This window comes from Aquarana catesbeiana, linkage group LG03, assembly GCF_042186555.1.
Source record: "Aquarana catesbeiana isolate 2022-GZ linkage group LG03, ASM4218655v1, whole genome shotgun sequence".
NCBI lineage: Eukaryota > Metazoa > Chordata > Amphibia > Anura > Ranidae > Aquarana > Aquarana catesbeiana.
In genome coordinates this window covers 622,788,191-622,808,825 of record NC_133326.1, presented here as the reverse complement: position 1 = coordinate 622,808,825, position 20,635 = coordinate 622,788,191, and the positions used below count along the sequence as shown (strand labels likewise).

The following is a 20,635-nucleotide window of genomic DNA, read 5'->3' as shown; positions in this document are numbered from 1 at the left end:
TCCCCAGCTGAGTTTAATCAGAATTAACACAGACATCCAGGCCTGTTATGATTATGTTCTGTTTGTTGTGATGGTGGAAAAACGGACCCATATAATCTTCATGGGCAGCTGGATGTAAATGGATGTGCGTCTGTTTATATTCGTTTACATCCGTTCCATTCAGGTTTGCAAAATCGGACCTGTACGCAATCTTATTGCATTTGGTACGACAAAACTGAACAGGTCCAAATGTAAACTGACGCACATCCATTTACATTGGGCCGCCCATAGGGATAAATTGCAGTTGGTTTTTGATTATCTAATCAGGGTCTAAAAATGGACTGATGGAACACCTGTGTGAAAGGAGTCTTTGTTGGAGCTTTATGTAAATGAGCATTAATACACACAGGCTATGTACACACTGGGCATTTCAGTGCACTTTCTGGGTTTTTTTTTTCTGTGCCATCGACAAAACACCAATGGATTTTCGTCTTCTGGTGTCTACACTAAATGGCTTTCATCGGCATGCATCTACCAAGTTAGTGAAATGTGCCCAATTGATTTTTATCTTTTGGAACCTGCACTAAATGGCTTTCACACCATAAACTCAAATGGTTTCAGTGGCAAACATATGCAACCATATCCAAAAAAAGAGCCAGCCCCTGTGTACGTGTCAACAATAAGGTGTATGAGGGGTTTCCCCACAATGTAAGTCTGGTATAATTACCGATGCTCCTTGTGCAATAACAAGGCAGACTAACCATAGCACCAAGCCAGTGACAGCTACTGGCTTAAAGATTTGTATTAGCCAGGTAGCCAGATTGGCCAGCTCTCTTTTTTCCACGGAAGGTATGTAATAAAGCTTGGTCATTAAAACCACCACCCCCCTCCCTCCCTGGACATTTCATTAGAGGAGGAGTATCAGCATACTGATAAGGTCATTATTCTGCTCACTTTGCTCCCTCCTCAAGTCAGCAAGCTTCCTGGATTAGTGTTGCACCAAGCAATGCAGAGGAGACTAACTGGCTCATACTACAAGCCGTTCCTTTTCCAATGTGAGATTTGCTGTATGAAGCTACATTCACACCTAAGCGTCACGTTTTCAATCGTTTTTTTGGAGGAAATTACATGTTTTTGCAGCTTTTGTCAGGCTTTTTTTTAGGCAACTTTGAACTAAAAGGTGTGGAGTACTGCTGAAAAAGGGGCAGAGAGCTGCCGTTTGAGCAGGAAACGCACAAGAAAATGCTTGAAAAGATGCTAGAAAAGTAGCTCATGTACTTTTTTGAGCGACAGGCATTTTGCTACAAGCAACATGACTATGGTAAACAGATGTAAACGCTCCTCCCACCAATTTTGTTTTTGTATCTGCATAACCACATACAGGTCCCCAGCCACAACACACCGACTCGGGGACAATCCCAACTCCCTACATTCTACGCAGATACCTCCATATCCCAAATGCCCAGTTAAACCTCTGTTATCTGGAATTTTACAAAAGACCCTATACCATAGATGGTTTCCCGCTATGCCATATCGCTGTTAATTTAGAAGGCCTCCAAAGATCCCAACCACCAGGCCACTACGACATATGCAGACCCGAACTTAGCAACTGGGAGGGAGGGTGGGAAACTTCTTTTTCGTCCACCGAGCTCCAACTGCCTGGGATGGTCCTGATCCCACCTCTTCCATGCCAAAACCCTTCCTGGAATTGAAGCCCAACAATGCCGGTGTGTAACTTCCTGTCTCCATAATGTTCAACCCTATACCCTATACCTGCCTGTTTTCTCTGCTACCTAGTCATGCCCACCCTTCGCCTATTTTTTTTTTTTTTTTGCTTCGGGCTTATCTGGACATTTAGATGTGAACAAGGGCTATTGAAAGCAATAGGTTTTTGCTGGCTGAGTGTTTTTGAGCTTTGCGCTACAAGCTACAAAACGCTCAAGTGTAAATGGGGCCTCAGCGATTACTGGAGGCCAATATTGAGACCTATCCAGGCACTTATAAAAACTTTCTATTTCAATACATTTTTATTAGAAGTTTAGTAAGTACAAATGTAGCCTACATTCCAAAAAGTAAGATAGAAGGGAACAACAGGTACATGAATTTCAAGTGCGAGACATAGCAAAACGGTCCACATTGATCAACATATTATGTGATGAAAGTATTCATGTCATGAAGTACAACAAGAAACATCAAATCCCATTAGAAAGATGGAGTTAAATCAATAACCATGCTAATTCTATCCAATTTATAAGACAGAGAGAACAATTTGTTGAGGCAACTAGGTGCATCTGAGAAAATTGACAGAAAACCCTTGGGTCTGCGGGGTGACAAGGGTAAGAAGAAGCACCCACAGCCACCCCACTTATAAAAACTTTAACTACAAATGTATTTAATGATGAAATAAATGAATGCATAATTGGATTACAGGGCTTTTTTTAAATTTAGATCTGCCTGGAGCATAGTTTTAAGCAGTCAGGCAACTCTTAGCAACTTAATCAACACTCCTCCTCATAGGATTCATGTTTGCTAAGTAAATTTGTTAGTTAATTGCTGAATCCCCCTGATGATTTGTATACAATACAGGGCACTTGCAGTTATGGAGAAAACAGCGTTAGAAAAGGAAGTGTGTAGTGAAGGTTGGTAGTGTTCTACTGTAAGGCAGCCCTAGACAGTGCTGACAGGGAAATCCCTCCTGCCGAGAAATTGTCTTCTCCCATCAGGGGGCGAGGGCAGGTGGGGGAAGCCGTCCCCACCAGGAGAACTATAGCAGCTGCTTGGGATAATTAGAAGCGAATCCGGCAGGCTGGTTGTAACCATTTTTTTTTTTTGTAAATTCTTTTTTATTGAATTCAAAAGGTGTAGTTATACAAAACAAAGCCTATTAAGCATACCCAGGCTTAGAGAAAGAAAAAAAAGAAAAAAACACAACACAATATAGCATGTAGCACAAAATACAATAATATGACAACCAATGCCCGAGGGCACAAACAAATGTGTTTCGCTGAAGGTACAGATTAGTAATAACCTGGAGGAACTGGTCCCCCAGCACTCTGAAAAGGTCCACATCTAGTTTTAGAAAGTAATACAGAGATTTTTTAGGAGAGCGTGGTGATAGAAGCTACCGTCTCTCTAGATTTGGTACAAATGTCCCAGACTTGGAGAATTTATTGGAATATCCCCTAGACTCATAAATATAACTATAAAGTGGCACCACATTATTAACTATGGACTTCCAGAAACCAACACTAGGGGCCTGAGGGGACTTCCAGTTTAGTATACATTTGAGCGCATAGAATAATAGCAAGCCCAGCAAAGTTTTCATGGCCCTAGATATGACCAGCAGATGAACATGAACAAGACCCAGTATACAGACAGCAATAGATAATGGCACAGAAACAGTCACAACTGAGCGAATGCATTTGGATACACATCTATCCAAAAAAGCTGAATGACTGGACATTCCCAGAACACATGTATAAATGTAGCTGGGTCCTCAATAGGAACACAACCGTACAGGGAAAGGGCCAGCAAGGTGCCACTTCTGCACGTGCAGTTTTGCTGTCTTCTATGGCAACAGTATCAAACAGTTCCTAACACAAAGTTCAACAGTTCTCTGAGCTTCACCACAATATTCATGTGTAGCTCTTCAGCCCCTTGAGCTCCTAGTCTCTCACTGGACTCTCTGATTCACTGACTCTGAACCCCGTGAGCTCCTCAAGGCTTTTGCGGTGGTATCTCCCTCAAGTGTCACCCATTCTTCCCTGCTCAGTCCCTATCTTGGCACTCCAGATACCTTTCAAGCTTCACCCCTGCTGATCGGCTCGGTCCCTGGCTTGACACACAAGGCTGCTCTGCAAGTGTCACCTCCGCTGGTTGGGTCCCTGACTTGGACACCGCCTGAAGTTACCCGATTCTCCATCGTGCCCGTTCAGTGAGAATGCTGCTCTGGTACTTGCTTCAGTTACTCACTGTGGTCCCTGGTAAAGGTGGTCGGTCCCTTAGTGACGACAGCTTCCCTTCTACCTCTGACCATGACAGGTTCTCCGGCCGGCAGAACTGTCACTTTTGGTTGGACTGCAAGCCGCAGTTCCAACTCTGCACTGCCCTCTTACTTCTGGATAGGCCCTCACACAGCCTGGCAGCCAGATGCCCCCGTGATAGGCCCAATCTCTGGCCTAGCAGCCCAGGGCAGATGACACATGTCCACCCAGATGGCAGTCCGGGTGGCACAGAACAGAGATCACCTGACTCCACCCGAATATATAGGTTCTCCCAGCAGGAGATATCCCATATACCCATAACTTGACCTTGAAATGTCCTTCTCACATCAAATGCCACCAAGTGCCCGTCCACCTAGTGGCAGAAGAGAAAAAGTACAACATGGCCAAACTTAGGGAGAAATCAATGGATCTCTAACAACTATCTACAGTAGCTAATCCTGACAGGGAATTTGGTGAGGAGCTCCCTGACTAAACTCCAGGGCACTACAGTACATTCAGCCTGCCGATTAATGGTTTGAATCTCGGCCGGTTCCTAGTGGACTGGCTGAGATTCAAACCGTGTATGGCTGGCCTAAGGGCTCATTCATGCGGCTGCAGAGGACCACACATTGTCAATAGAATTGTATATTTCTGCACCCAAGAGTACAGTTTTTTGTGTGCAGCTGTCTGTACAAATCAATGACAGGCTGCTGCTGTACTCTGGTAACCACACTCATGAACCAGACAGGTAGGAGACAAGGAGGGAGATTTAATAAAACTTGAGTGTGCAAAATCTGGTGCAGCTCTGCATAGTAACCAATCGGCTTCCAGGTTTTATTGTCAAGGTTTAACTCAACAAGCTGAAGTTTGAAGCTAATTGGCTGCCATACACAGCTGTATGAGATTCTGAGTGCTCCAGTTGTAGTGAATAACCCCCAAGGTGTTTTGCATTGTCTTGTGTTGGGGCAGTGCTGAAATAACCGCCCAATGCAGTCCTACTGCACCTGATGTGAACAGGCCCTAAGTAAGACCTTGATTTGTCGATGTTGGTATAGCACTTCGTTCCCTTGCTTGCCCATTTTTACTGTATAAGTCTAAAAGTATGGATGAATCCCTTACTAAGTGTCAGAAATACACAGACTAGTAATATTCACGTGACAATGGAGAAATCCTGGAAGGCATTAATCATCGTTCTATACCAAGTACTATCTTCTAGTTTATCTGTGATCACTTGGGTACTTCACAGTGGGATTTTCTACAAGGACAATACTCCTGAGCCTGCTGATAGCAGAGGGGAAAACCATGAGCTGGACAGATCATCAAGCCATCCGAGCAGGCACAAGAAAATGCTGTAAGCCACAAGAAGAGGAAGTCTGTATGAGGAAGTGAGAGTGTATGAGCAAGCATGTCTGAATTGGGAAATAAGCCCAGAACATGTTAGCACTTGTATTACTTAGACATTATTTATGCCTTTATATTAGGGGGCTTTGTCAGTTAATACAACATGTTGCTCACTGGCATTATGTATTATATATATTCAAACAAGAGTATAATTTGCAAATGTATGGCAATTTAATTGTCATTCTAAAAGCAAACACTGGTTTAGAAATCAAGGAAATGCTTTGGGCTATTAACAATCGTACAATGCTTATGGCTATTAGGATACAATATATACTTGGTTTCCTAGGATGAGGGAAATTACTATGAAGTCATCTATATGGCCAGCTACATGCTGCTGTTAACCCATACCAGAGGTATGACAAAGATCAGCTTGTGAAATATAAAGTGTATAATATAACAGATGTACGTAAAGGAGAAGCAGAGGTACCTTATAAAAATGTTCCTGAATCCCTGTTGCTCTGAGTATTCATCTAACCATACAAATAATAATAGATTTGTAATATAATATATTATAATATATTTTGTAATATAATAATAGTTTCTTAATCCGATGCAGGTTAAAAAAAAGTTGTGTACTGGTATGTGTATGATCTGCTTATTTTATGCCCAACATCATCCAAAAGTTTTGAGTTTCTTTTTTTGGATAAGGTGGGGAAGCTACTCTTGCAGGGTATAAATGCAGAAGTACTGTATATTCCTAACACTCATTAGAACTGAAGAAGTGGCTTGGATAAAGTGTTAAATGTCTTTAACGTTACAGAACATGTTCAGTTGAATATGACCAACTACTATTAGATACTACAGGTGATTATAGCCGTATTAGTGCACTTGCAACAGAAACAATTGAGTACTGTCCTTGATTCCTTTTTATGCACTAACATCTAATTTTTCCAGGCAAGTTTTCAGGGTGTGTCATCTCCTTCAAGGTCTAAGCAGTGCTGCTTAGACCTTGAAGAAGGGGGCACATCCCTAAAGCTTGTCCTGAAAAATTGGATGTTGGTGCAAATAAAAAAGTATTGTGGACAGTACTCAATTGTTTTGGATACTACAGTATATAGAGTGGGGAAGGTGCAGTGCCTGTCATGTTTCTATTGCCTTTTGGGAAGATTTTCCCTAACTTCTTGTCTGGACAGAAAGTGATGGGAAATCTCTCCAATGGGAACGCAGGCAAAGACACATTTTAGTAACATGAGGAAGGGTTAGAGCTTCAGGCAATTTTTGTTTTGTTATCTGTGCCTACCTGACTCAGTGACATCTGCACACCCTAAGGAGGTACCACCAGAACAGAAAATGAGGGAAAGCCTCCCCATGATATACGTTTGTCTGGAGTTGGGCTTTTTAAGGGATTTTACATAAACCCGTCTAAATACTGATATGAATGATCTTAGAAATTAGGAACCAAGATTTCAGAATATTTTTTATTGTGTCACCAGCTTATGATCTTCACGGCCTATCCCAGTGATCATGACACCATAAGAAGTGCAAGGCACTTAACAAAAAGTATTAGAAACCGTAGCAAGTAATCCGGTAAAGACGTCACTGCCCCGCCTCTCCAACTCATCCAATCAGAGACTGCTTTGTATTCAATCAGAAAATGCAAAACATGTTCTGGATGATCACTGGAGTGGCAAAGTCTTCTTCAGTGATTTCCAACTTCCAGGAATATGCATTGTTACATTGATCCAAACTGGACCAGTGTAATTTACGTAAAAAATACCCATGCCTGGAATTACTTAATTACATACTTAGTGAGAGAAATGTGAGATCTGGTGGCTTCTGTACTTATAGCATCAAAAAATAATCAATATCCACATGGGTACTTCTATGCGATTGTCAGGTCTGGGCCCAGCCCTTCCTTCTCTGAGCAGGGCGCTCATCTGTCAGCTAATTGCCAGCTCCTATCTCTCCACAATGACTCACTTGTTAATGATCCTGCTCGTCGGTCCTGCCTACTTAAGCCGTCCAGTCCAGATGATCTTCGCCTTGGTCACATCTCTAGAGACGCTCTCCTGTGTTCCTGTTAAAGATTGCTTGGCTGGCATTCCTTCTGGCTCCAGATACTGCTTGCTGTTCTACTACGCTGTTCTCTGGCTCCCTGACGTTTTGGCTTGTCTGACTATCTGTTCCGGTTCCTGAATGCTGGCTATGTTTTGACTACGTTTGCTCTATTTACCCTTTTTTATTATTATTAAACAAATGTGATTTAACTGTACTTCTGTCTCAGTCTGATTCATGGTTTCTGACAGTAGGCAAAGGCCATGAATTCAGAAGATGCAGTCAATCCACTTGTTGGTAATATTTTTTCCAGGTTGGATGAGTAGGATCGCCGCATAGATCAGTTTGTCATGGTGTTACAAACGCTCCTGAGTCACACGACTCACCTGGAATCTCCCACTGTGGCTGCTCCGGTACAACCTGTGTTGCAGGCTGTCCCTGCTGCTGCTCCAGTATCTGTGCAGGCACCCGCCTCGAGTATTACCTCTAATAGAGGTATGTCTGGTTCCGCTCCACTTCCCTAGCCATTTGGAGGCGATCCAGTCCAAAGCAGAACATTTCTCAACCAGGTTGAGATATACTTTGAGATGCTTCCCCAGGCGTTTCCCACAGACAGGAGCAAAGTAGGTTTTGTGATGTCTTTGCTTTCTTAAAGAGCCTTGGCCTGAGCAAACCCTCTATGGAAGACGCAAAAACCTGTTGTCTTGAGTTACCCTGAGCGTGTGGCTTCTTTTAAAAGGGCCTCATGTCCATCAAACAGAGTATGAGAACTGTTACCGATTACGCCATTGAATTCTGTACTCTGGCAGCGGAGGTTGCTTGGAACAATGAGGCCCTCGTGGCTGCTTTTTATCATGGTCTCTCAGATACCATCAAGGATGAGATAGCAGCCCGAGATATACCCACTGAGCTGGAGAAGTTGATCACATTTGTTATCCTCATTGACGCCAGACTCAGAGAAAGACTCTCTTTTAAGGAGCGCTTGCGGAAGCCTCCTGTACATTTGTCTCCGAGCTTTGCAGTCCCACCCTTGCCTCCCTCCCCTCCCATGCCTCTTGATACCGAGTTGGTCAGTAAAGGTGAACCCATGCACTTGGGTTTCACGCGTCTCTCTGCGGATGAGTGAACCTTTAGGAGGAGGGAGAGATTGTGCTTTTATTGTGGCCAGGCAGGTCACTTTTTTTGAAGTCTTGTCCTACCCGTCCAGGGAACACCTGAACCTTGAGGTCCTGTCGCGGACAGACCTTAGGTGGCGTTGTTTTGTCCCCAGTTATCCAGAAGGATAAGCCCCTGGTTTCGGTTACCCTTTCTTCGGCTGAATTGTTCGTCAAGATACAGGCTCTAATCAACTCTGGGGCTGCAGGCCTGTTCATTGATGCTGCCTTTGTATCGAAGCACTCGATTCCGCTGCAGCTGCGTGACACTCCACTTGCCATTGAGGCTCTCAATGGGAGACCTCTACAGTCTGCACATGTGACTCATGAGACTGTTCCATTGTCCATGGCCGTAGGGGCTCTTCACTATGAGATAATCCAATTCCAAGTTATTTCCTCACCTAAGTTTCCGCTGGTTATTGGTTATCCTTGGTTACAGAGGCACAACCCCTCTTTTGATTGGCTCCATTTTAGCGATATTTTTGACAAAGGTCAAGCCGGTACTTTGCCTCCACACTGGTTGTATGATTGCGCAATTGACCTTCAATCTGGTGCCATACCCCCTCGTGGCTGGGTTTTTCCCTTTGTCGGTCTTGGAGAATAAGGCCATGGAGGAGTATGTTGCAGACGCACTTTCTCGAGGTTTCATAAGCAAATCCTCGTCTCCTGCTGGTGCTGGTTTCTTCTTTGTGAAGAGGAAGAGTGGTGAACTGAGACCTTGTATTGATTATAGGGGTCTCAATTGTTTCATCATTAAGAATGCCTATCCGATTGTGTTGATTACGGAGTTATTTGACCGCCTCAAGGGAGCAATGGTTTTCATGAAGCTTGACTTAAGAGGGGCATACAATCTCGTGAAGGATTAAGGAGGGTGACAAGTGGAAAACTGCGTTTAATACCAGAACAGGCCATTATGAGTACCTCGTAATGCATTTTGGCCTTTGTAACACCACGGCAGTTTTCCAGGAATTTATTAACGGTGTCCTCCAAGATTTGTTGCAGTTATGTGTGGTGGTTTATCTTGACGATATCCTCATATTTTCCAAGTCCCTGGAGAGCCACCACACAAATGTCAGTCGTGTGCTTCAGAAACTAAGAGAGAACAATCTCTATTGTAAATTGGAGAAGTGCGAATTCCATCGTGAACAGGTTAAATTCCTGGGTCATTTCCACTGCTGGTTTTTCGATGGACCCAGAGAAACTTTCAGCAGTCCTACAGTGGCCCGACCCGTGGGATTACGTCCTCTGCAGCATTTTCTTGGCTTTGCCAACTATTATCGGAAGTTCATTTGTAACTTCTCCTCTCTGGTCAAGCCCCTGACTGATATGACCAGAAAGGACGGTAACCCACAGAGTTGGTCTCCGGAGTCCATTATGGCCTTTGAGAGTCTCAAGGCTGCCTTTGTTTCTGCTCCTGTGTTGGCACATCCTGATCCTACGATACCTTTTATCCTTGAGGTTGATGCTTTTGAGACTGGAGTTGGCGCCCTTCTGTCTCAACAGGGTACCTATGAGAGCGCTATGCATCCTTGTGGCTACTTTTCCAAGAAATTGTCACCTGCGGAGAGCAATTACGAGATTGGTGACAGAGCTGTTAGCGATCATTTTAGCCCTGAAAGAATGGAGACATCTCCTCGAAGGTACCACTGTGCTGGTTCTCAATCTTACTGATCATAAGAATCTCACATTCTTGTCTCCACTTCCAAGATGGAGTCAGTTCCGGTTCCTGTGTTTCCTCCTGATCGTATTCTGGCTACGGTTCGCACAAGTCTCACTTCTCCTTTGGGTGACAAAATTCTTGCTGCTCAGGTCTATGCTCCTCCTGAGAAACCTTGTGACCGCTGCTTTGTCTCTGTACTGCCATGCTCCAGACTTACCATTCTCCCAAAGCTGCTGGCCACCCTGGGAAGAATCAACTCTTTTGGCCATTTCCCAACAATTCTGGTGGCCTAGTCTACGTGCTGATGTAACCGCTGCCTGTTCCGTGTGTGCTCAGAGTAAGACTCCACGACACCTTCCAGTGGATCCCCTACAACCCATACCCAATGGAGAGAGGCCCTGGACCCACCTGTCTATGGATTTCATTGTGGAGTTACCCAACTCCCAGGACAACACAGTTATCCTTATGGTGGTTGACTGGTTCTCTAAAATGTCTCATTGTATTCCACTTAAGAAGTTGCCCACTTCTAAGGAACTGGCTTCCATTTTTGCTCAGGAGATCTTTTGCTTACATGGGCTACCCAAGGTGATTGTCTCGGCCAGTGGAAGTCAGTTTGTGTCCTGGTTCTGATGAGCTATTTGTGCACAGATGGGAATTCAGCTTGCTTTCTCCTCTGCGTAATACCCGCAGTCTAATGGGGCTGCAGAACGAGCCAATCAGTCCTTGGAGACATTCCTATGTTGCTATATTTCTGACCATCATAATAACTGTTTAGACCTCATATCTTGGGCAGAGCTTGCTCACAATAGTGCCTTGAATTCTGCTTACAGATTGTCCCCGTTTATGGCGAACTATGGTTTCCAACCTTCCATGTTGCCTGACTCTTTTGTTCTGCAGAGTATTCCTGCATTAGAGGAGCATCTCCGTGGTCTTCGTTCCACTTGGGCACAAGTCCAGGAGGCTTTGCGACATGCTAATGATAGGTACATACTCCATGCTGACCGAAGACGCCTGCCTGTGCCTTCCTACCAGGTTGGGAAGAGGGTCTGGCTGTCATCTTGCAACCTCCGACTTCGTGTTCCCTCTCTGAAGTTCGCACCTCGGTTTATTAGGCCTTTTCATATTCTTTGCAGGATTAACCCAGTGGTTTATGCATTAGACTTTCCTTCTAATATGCTCATCTCAAATGTATTTCATGTCTCCTTATTAAAACCTTTGGTCTGCAACCACTTTACCACCTCGCTGCCATGTCCTCACCCTGTTCAGGTTGAGAACCATGAGGAGTATGAAGTACAATCCATTGTGGACTACCATAGGTACCGTGGGCGCATACAGTGCCTGGTGCATTGGAAAGGGTACGGTCTGGCGGAAAGCTCTTGGGTCCCATCCTCGGACTTACATGCCCCTGTCCTCCTCTGTGTTTTCTATAGGCAATTTCCCCTCAAGCCTGGTGGTCCTCTGAGGGGGAGGGGTCGTTGAGGAGGGGGTACTGTCAGGGCTGCGCCCAGCCCTTCCCTCTCTGAGCTGGCCGCTCAGCTGTAGGCTAATTGTCAACTCCTATCTCTCTACAGTGACTCACCTGTTGATGATCCTGCTCGTCGGTGCTGCCTACTTAAGCCGTCCATTCCAGATGGTTTCTGCCTTTGCCTTAGTCACATCTCTAGAGACGCTCTCCTGTGTTCCTGTTAAAGACTTGCTTGGCTGACATTCCTTCTGGCTTCAGATCCTGCTAGCTGTTCTACTACGCTGTTCTCTGGCTCCCTGACGTTTTGGCTTGTCTGGCTATCCGTTCCGGTTCCTGGACTCTGGCTATGTTTTGACTACGTTTACTCTGTTTACCTTTTTTTATTATTATTAAACAAGTGTGATTTAACTGTACTTCTGTCTCAGTCTGATTCATGGTTTCTGACAGCGATGTTCCTGGATACCCACCTTAGTAGCTCCTGGGGTCCCCCTTCCACTTCATAAACCTGTTGATGGTGCAGACACACAGCTTGTAGCCTTTGATTGAAAATGTTAACATATGACATGATAAATTAATACTCTTTAATATTCTTCCTGAAGAAGTGGAATTGTCCATCAATTGCGTTGAGGAATCTTGAGTTTAATACCTTTGATATACATCTGTAAATGTGTATTTATTTAGCAAGAATAACAATGTCCTTGCAGCTATAGAAGATGTTGTTATGAGCCCTATATTGGAATCTTGAAGTATGTTTTATATACAGGTATAGCACTTTTCTTTTTTAGGTGTTTGTTACCTTTTTATAAAGAAATTATTTGGTACTCAATAAATATTTTTTTTTTTAGTTTTCTTTTTTTATTTGGTATGAGGGAAAGTTGGTTGGAATCCTCATGGATTCTTTTTCCTTCTTTTTTTTTTTTTAACTGCAGCATTTTAGAATGTGGGAAAAGCTTGAAACAAATGTGCTCTTTTAGTCCAAGGTCAGCTTTAGCTGTTCCCTGTGCTGTCCGAAACTGGGGGAAAAGTTTATTGGCTGGCGTTCCATTTTTAGATGAAGGTGGGGCAGTGGGGAGAGAAAGCTTACATCACAAGACTAACTTCCCGTCCACTTATTCCACATTACTTCCATCTTCTAACTTTAGTCTTTTTGTCCTAAAATGTCAGCTGCAGTGTCAGTAAACTTCATGACAAAGTTACAGACATACTTATTCATTTGACATAATTTCACATTTCATGCTGTCACCAGAAGACAGAGAGAGGGGAAATTTTCCAATGGGGACACTTATACCCGTGACAGCTGTCTAAGAGAGTATTCCTCTCGATTTGTAGAGATTAAAGCTGGCCATAGATGGATCAAAATTCAACCAGTTCAACAGGGACTAGCTGACTTTCGATCCACATGTGGCCATTCCCAATCAACAGAAGTTGATTGTGTGGATGGTGGAATCCGTTTGTTTTTTTTCATTAAAAGAGAAGTATGGGTTTTGTTTGTTTTTTGCAGAGTCATACTCACCTAGCTGGATGCAGCATCTGTCTATTGCTGCATCTGTCCCCCGTTGGCTCTAAGACTGAGAAATCAAACACTGCCAGTCGCTCTGTTCTCAGGGCTCCCTAAGCAGAGAGCGGTGACTTGAGCGCTGGGCTGTGAAGGGGAGCTCAGGCTCAGTGTAGGCATGTGGGCGGATCCCGACTTTGTTGTCGTGCTCTTGCCCGAGCCTGGACTGTCACTGTGACATCAGCCAACAGCAGGCTTCAGCTCACTCTCTGCTGAAAATGGGTCACAGGAGTGCAGAACGAACTGCACTCCTGTGATGCACAGGTACAGCCAAACAAGTTTTGAAGGAAAACAGCAGGTTGAACGAAAGAAAATTCTCCCATCCACAACATTCAAGGTAGATGGGGGAATCCCTCCCTCAGAGCTGTTGTATTCTGACTATAGCTGGTGGCACTGATCAAGCAAACATTTCCCAATAGGTTGGTTGTACAGAAGTCAATGGACAGATCAACTTCTGTACAACCAGCCTGCCCAACAGTACCTGCTCAACCGGCCAAGTTTCGATCCATCTATGGCCGAATTTATGGTAACTTCACAGGGGGTAAATCCATTCCCTTTTCTATCTAAAATGAAAAAAAAAGTTTAGGCATGAGATATTCTAAATGCAGACCCTGGAGGATTCTCGAATGCAGGGTGTGGGGGCTAGTTTGTGTTAAAATGATGTTTGCTGAGATCTTATTAGTTGCTATAGGTAACTGACAATTTCCTATCTTCCAGGTCCCATGAATTTGACTTCCATATGTTGATTTAAGTGTTTGTGTATTTGGCTGTAGATAAGGTTATCACACGACATACCGCCTCTATTAAAGCTTAGTGCTGAGTCATAGTCTGTGGGTGTGTAGTGAACAAATAAAGATTACCTTGTCTCTTTAAATAATTCTCTAACACATATATAAATGAACCTTCCTTCATTTTATTGCATGGTTAAATGTCACATTCTCTAATTGGTATTGATTTAATAACCCATCTTGTTTCCCGTCAGGTTGGCACTGCTGCTGTGAAACAAAAAGCAAAGATGACATTTTGTTTTGGTGAGGAAATGTTCTTGATTTCACTTTAAAACCAGCACCTTTATACCTTGGCTTTATCTCTGCTTGCTTTATCTTCTCAACTTCTCCTCTAAATGTTGTAAAATATTACCATGAGATAAGACAGAGGAGCTGGTAGGCGTTAATGAGGTTTTCCACTGTCAGGCAGAAAGAGGAAACCCTCTTCATATTATGACCCCCCCCCCCCCCCCAGTCCACCACCGCTGCTCGTTGGCTCACTCAGAACCCCCCCCCCCCCATAAAACACTGAGCTGCAACAAGGAACCTTTGTTGAGATTCAGAAAGTGATGTGTCGTTCCCCGGTACTGAAACTTAAAGGATCGCAAAGGGACCCCAGGCCAGGCTGCATCCCTGAGCAATGGTGGTGGCACAACAACAGCAGCACTGATAGGGTTATGAGTGGGGAACCGGGTAGCTCTGGGGGAATGGGGGCATAGATCCTTCACTTCCTCCATGCAGAAAGTGTGAAGTTTAAAGCAGAACTCCACAAGCTTTGGTGACCTCTAAGATCCCTTCTTCAGGCTTTATACAGTTGTATTATTGTAAATTGTATAAAGCCTGAAAAAGGGACATAAGGGGTCCCAAATGCTTGCATTTTTAATAACTTAGGATAGCCAAGATAGGGTATCACTTAAAGCTGAAGTTTATCCTAGTTATATTGTACTTCCCCTGGTTCCTCATTTCCTCCCCTCATTGAAATGCTAATTACTGTACATTTTTGGTTCCATTCCTGCAAGGTTTTTAGGGGTTCCTTGAGCAGTGATCAATTTTTGCCTCTCAGATAACTTACCAGTGACACCAATGTTTAACTGACCACCAATGTAATGAGCATTTTTCCCACTGACTACCAATGTAAGGAAGCCCTTCACTCACCCATCTTAAGGGGCCCATCTCTACTGACCACCAATCGAATGGACAAACCACTCACCACCAATGTAAATTGGCAAATCACTGACCATCCATGTAAGGGGCACTTTTCCTTCAGACCACCAGTGTGAGGAAGCACTACAGTTTTCACAGCCTGCATTTCTTTTTGTTCATTAATTTAATTTGTTTCATCTCATTATTAATATTATTGCATATACTTTTTCTTTATAGAATAGCCCTCTGTGTCAAATACGCCACAAGCACACCACATCCATTATTCTATTACTTATTCTTTCGGCCACAACTTACCATTCACATTAATGTCCTGTGAGTTGTAGATATAATATTTATTAGCAAGGGTTCCCTGAGCCCAAAAAGTTATTTTAGGGGTTCCTCACTGTTAAAAAGGTTGAGAAATGCTGCTATGGGGTGCCACTTGACTGACAGCTCTGAGTCTACAGGGGCTGCTGACATCAAATCCAAGATGGCGGCACCCAGCAGCAGTCTCAGGACTTTTGGATGTTTATAAAAGAGAGGCTTTTATGGTAAATAACACACATAAAATATATTAAATGCACATATAATCCTGGGGGACGATTTTTGGTAAAATGAATGGTCTGACAGCAAGATCTCTTTAGGTCATTTACTTCAAATACATAAGGACTTTTGGCCTTTTAAGTGTTTAAAAGTAATACAGAAAGAGGGTCACCCTCACAGCCAGGCAGATACCATTTTGAAAGGAGGTCATCACTGCCAGCATACATATTTCTATTATTGCAGGTTTACTTTAAAAAGTGCACCTGTAGTTATGGAGAAGATTATATGTTGCAGGAGGAGAACAGGCAGTAGCATTGATCTTTTGTTTATTTTCACTCCCAGTTATGAAGGCTTAGTGTATTCAGGTAGGGTAATATAGAGACCAGACTCCAGTATTCATTAAAGTAGAACTATAGGCAAAATTAGTTTTCATTTTGTGTCCCATTGGGAATATTCACCTTCACTTCCTGTTCCATAGCCAAACCAGAACTAGCGTCCCATTGGAAGTTTTCCCCTCTATTACGTTATTTGGAGACAACCCCAAATTTGGAATTTTCTTTTACTTTCAGTATTACCCTAAACAGGACAAATGCAGAGGGGGAATCTCCATAATGGGGGCACAGACAACAGTAAAAACCTGATAGGTGTTCTATTCCATCTCCACTGTAAAACTAGAAAAAAAAAAAAACGTTTTGCCTTTAATTATACTTTATCATGTCTTCATCTCATGATCTATTTTTTCACCCTTCTGTATAGGCATGTGCCCATGGCAACTCTAATGCCCCGTACACACGGTCGGATTTTCCGATGGAAAATGTCCGATCGGAGCGTGTTGTCGGAAATTCCGACCATGTGTGGGCTCCATCGGACATTTTCCATCGGATTTTCCGACACACAAAGTTTGAGAGCAGGATATAAAATTTTCCGACAACAAAATCCGTTGTCGGAAATTCCGATCGTGTGTACACAAATCCGACGGACAAAGTGCCACGCATGCTCAGAATAAATAAAGAGATGAAAGCTATTGGCCACTGCCCCGTTTATAGTCCCGACGTACGTGTTTTACGTCACCGCGTTCAGAACGATCGGATTTTCCGACAACTTTGTGTGACCGTGTGTATGCAAGACAAGTTTGAGCCAACATCCGTCGGAAAAAATCCTAGGTTTTTTTTGTCGGAATGTCCGAACAAAGTCCGACCGTGTGTACGGGGCATTAGAAAGCTAAGATGTGGAATTTGGTGTCAGTTACAGTGATTTTCTGAAATACTCAAGACATTTAAGTCAGTCATACTAAATATTCTGTCAACTTAAAGGGTAACTCCACTTTCATGGGGGAAAAAATAGCAATTAAAAAAACAAAACAATAATACACCATATACAATTGCGACACAAGTCATATTGTAATTAAATGTTATTAAACATTACCTTTCCTTTTCAATCTGCAGCTATGTAATTTTCTGTAAAATGCAATGCAATGTGGCTACCTGGAGATGTTCTGTACACACAATGTGTACAGAACGCCCCCCAGAAACATCATTTCCTGCTTGTTTGGTTGGCTCACTTATTTTCTCAGAAGTCTGTACTAAGATACAAGTCAGATTTTTGGCATCCCCTGCAACAAAAAATTTATTTTTGGCAAGATACTCCCAATAGGAATGCAGACCCAGCAGTTTTCCTTATTAGAGCTCTACAGCTGCTGGTTGATAATTATGAAACCCCTCCCATTAAACTCACTCAGCACAGGGGCACAAAGGAACACATAGGGATTTCTTTAGAATAACAAAAAGTAGGAATCTACAACAATGTTTGTTAAAATCCCTGCAATGTACATAGATCACCCAGAGGGGAAGTAAAGCACTTTTGATAAAGACATGCCTAAAGCCTCGTACACATGGTACGATTGTTGGCCAACCAAGTGTCTGATTTTTGTCAAAAGGGCGTGTGCCTGGATCTTGTCTTACATACTAACGGTACACAATTGTTGTGCCACAAACACGAACGTAGTGACATACTACAAGGAATTTCAGCTCTTGAGCGCCACCCTTTGGGCCCCTTCTGCTAATTTTGTGTTTGGTGAGCATTGATTCCGAGCATGCGTGTTTGTACTTTTGACTTTTGTGTGATGGATTTGTGTACTGCCCAAATGAAAATCTGATGTCAAACCGCTGTCCGCCGAAAATGTACTAGCCTGTCATCCAACATTTTTTGGCGGAAAATTGGACAACAATTGTCAAAAGGAGCGTACTATCGGTAAGATTTTAGGACAACAGTCTGTCAACAGACAATACCCTGCCAACAATTGAACCGTGTGTATGAGGCTTTAGACTGACACCATAAGGATAAGCACTATTACTTTTTTTAGCCAGAAAAGCCCCTTCAGTGTGCCTCTCTTTGTTAAGGGGACCTGACTTTCTCTGATATTGTGGCTAGGATTCACCAACATTCCATGCTTCAATAATATTGCTTTGGTGGATGGCCTGTTTCACTGGACTGGCGGTTGTCAGTTGTCAGTGTTTGTTTATTCCCTGTGCATGATGCTCTGGCATTTAGGTGTGGGCAGAGGGCACAAACTTACCTGCTGGGTCACAATCTCCTTTGGAATGCACACTGAGCAATGCATGCACAGTTCAGTGTACATTCTTGGCACACCTCGGTGCTTAGATGCATTAAATGTCATGGGCATATGCAGGAGTTACATCATCCTGTGCTGGTCACTCAAGCTAACGTATGTTTGTATAGTAGTGTTGTCACTGCACTAGGCCAGTCATAAGCAGCCGAGGCATTCCTTGCTCTGCATGCTCTGTAGGCACACATATACATGCCCCTTGTATAGGTGCGGCTTGTTGAGCAGGGAATGCCTTAGCTGCTCATGATTGGCTCTATACAGTGAAACCTTCCTGGTGGGAACAGAACACACCTCGGCACATCAAATGTTGGCACAAGTGAGGGAACTCCCAAGCATTGCGTTCCTGTATATGAAATGAGTATTTGCAGACTTTGGCTCTGCTTATAGTTAGTCCCAGTAACAAAGTGAAACTAAATCAGAGAGGGGGTACAGAGGAGTCTTTTTTAGTTTATTAAAGTAGTAGCAGGAATCCTGTAGTACAAGTTAAAACTGATTACAGCTTCACTTCCATCTTCTAATGCCACCATGAAAACAGGCAAATAACAGAGGCACACAACCCTAGAGTGTCCTTCAAGGCTGTATGAAACGTTTGTTAAACAGTCCAACCCACAGTAGGTCATAAATGCCGTCCATACTCCCCCAGCTGACCAATGTTTGGAGAACTAGAGGCTGAGGGTGATATTTTCTACAAATTGACATAGACATGCACTATCAGGTAATCTGAGCATGCACATTTATAGAAAAAAAAATAAACAAAGAATTGCCGCACTGTGTGAGTGAAATTGCAAATATAAAGATAAATATATAACAGTGATTAGTCCAAACAATTAATGTGAAGGAATCCTTGCAGTCGTATATCAAGGATGATGGACGATTATACACCCAAAATTCCCATTGTGATAGGAAAAGGATATGCCCTTACCGGATAACTAGACTCCACATTTTAGGAGTCTAGTAAGACATGGATTCACACGTCACAAGGGCTCCATCCACTGGATGTAAGCAGGTTGATGTTGATACCAACCGCACTGGTTACTCCCTCTCCTTCTCTCTCACGGATATGGTATAAAAAAGGAAAAAAAGTTGCTACATAGTGTAAAACCAAGATGGTTTTATTGAAAACGTTACTATAAAATTCTACAAGTCCAACAAAACCTGGATAAAAAATTCCACGAAAGAGGTGCCCGTGTTATTTTGGGAATGAGGCTTGGCCATCTAATAGATACTACGAGCGGCCATTTTTTGTACGTGGTTTGGATTTCCTTTATGTGGACCAACCCATTTCATTATAATAAGGTTGGGTCATTCACCTTAAATCAATGTCGGTCATAGTAAAGAGATGATTAGTGCACTGGATCAGCTGTGCTCTTTACACCATGCACTTGATATATAGTGTGGGTTTCGAGATGAGCTCCACACCCTCGATGACGTCATGTATGACGAAACTAGTAGGGTGGAGTTTATGCTCAATCACACCACGCTAGTTTGATTGTGATCTGCAGATTGTTTTAAACCAGGAATTTTTTATCCATATTTTGTTGGACTCGTGTAATTTGTAGTAACCTTTTTAATAAAACCAACATGGACTGGTCACTGTTATATATTTATCTTTATTTTTGCAGTTTCACTCACATAGCGTAGCAGTTCTTTGTTTTTCTCTGTATTTTACACAAATGTCCTGTTGTCTGATTGCCAGCTGCTGTTTTTGATTATTTACTATTCTCACCTGCGCAGTTACATTTTCTGGATTGTACTTTTATAGAAAAACCTTTCTACAAAATCATAATTTGGCAGTTGGATCAAACCCACATATCTGACCTCACTCTGAAGTCTGTGGCCATCATGATGCAAAATACACTAAACCTTTATTAGTGAAGAACCCACATACTGTGTCTACTTCCCCCTCCTCCACAGTGTTACTAGTGTGATACTAGTGCAATTTATATGTCAATGTGTAAGAGGGAAGATATGTTCTTGTTACTCTTTGTGATTATTTATATTCTTTATCCATTCTACTATACTGCGCTAGGCAGTGCTGATCCTGACCTCCCTGGGGCCCTAAGCAAAATTCTGCTAAGGGGCCCTCTACCTGACCCGTGATGCCGTGAGCTATGTAAACCGTTTACCATTGCCACACAGTCACATCTGACACTTCAGTGCTCCCAATACAATCCTCCCTCCTTTAAACAAAACAGTCAAAGAATAAGTACAACAATATAGAACAGACATGTATATAATATATGCGTGTGTGTGTGTGTGTGTATATATATATATATATATATATATATATATAATCGTTACATATCTGAGTGCGGATCCCCCACTTACATCAGGGTCCCCAGAGATCCCCCACTTACATCAGGG

General features: G+C 43.0%; 1 protein-coding gene across 3 annotated transcripts in view; it reads left to right on the top strand.

Annotated features, from left to right (window-relative positions):
* PLEKHA2 (pleckstrin homology domain containing A2) overlaps positions 1-20,635 on the top strand; it is a 195,392-nt gene that overhangs the window by 72,700 nt on the left and 102,057 nt on the right. For all 3 annotated transcript variants that reach the window (XM_073622353.1, XM_073622352.1, XM_073622354.1), the window contains exon 4: positions 14,175-14,223. In XM_073622353.1, coding sequence (XP_073478454.1) covers positions 14,175-14,223 — 49 coding nt within the window. The remainder of the gene's footprint in view (positions 1-14,174; positions 14,224-20,635) is intronic.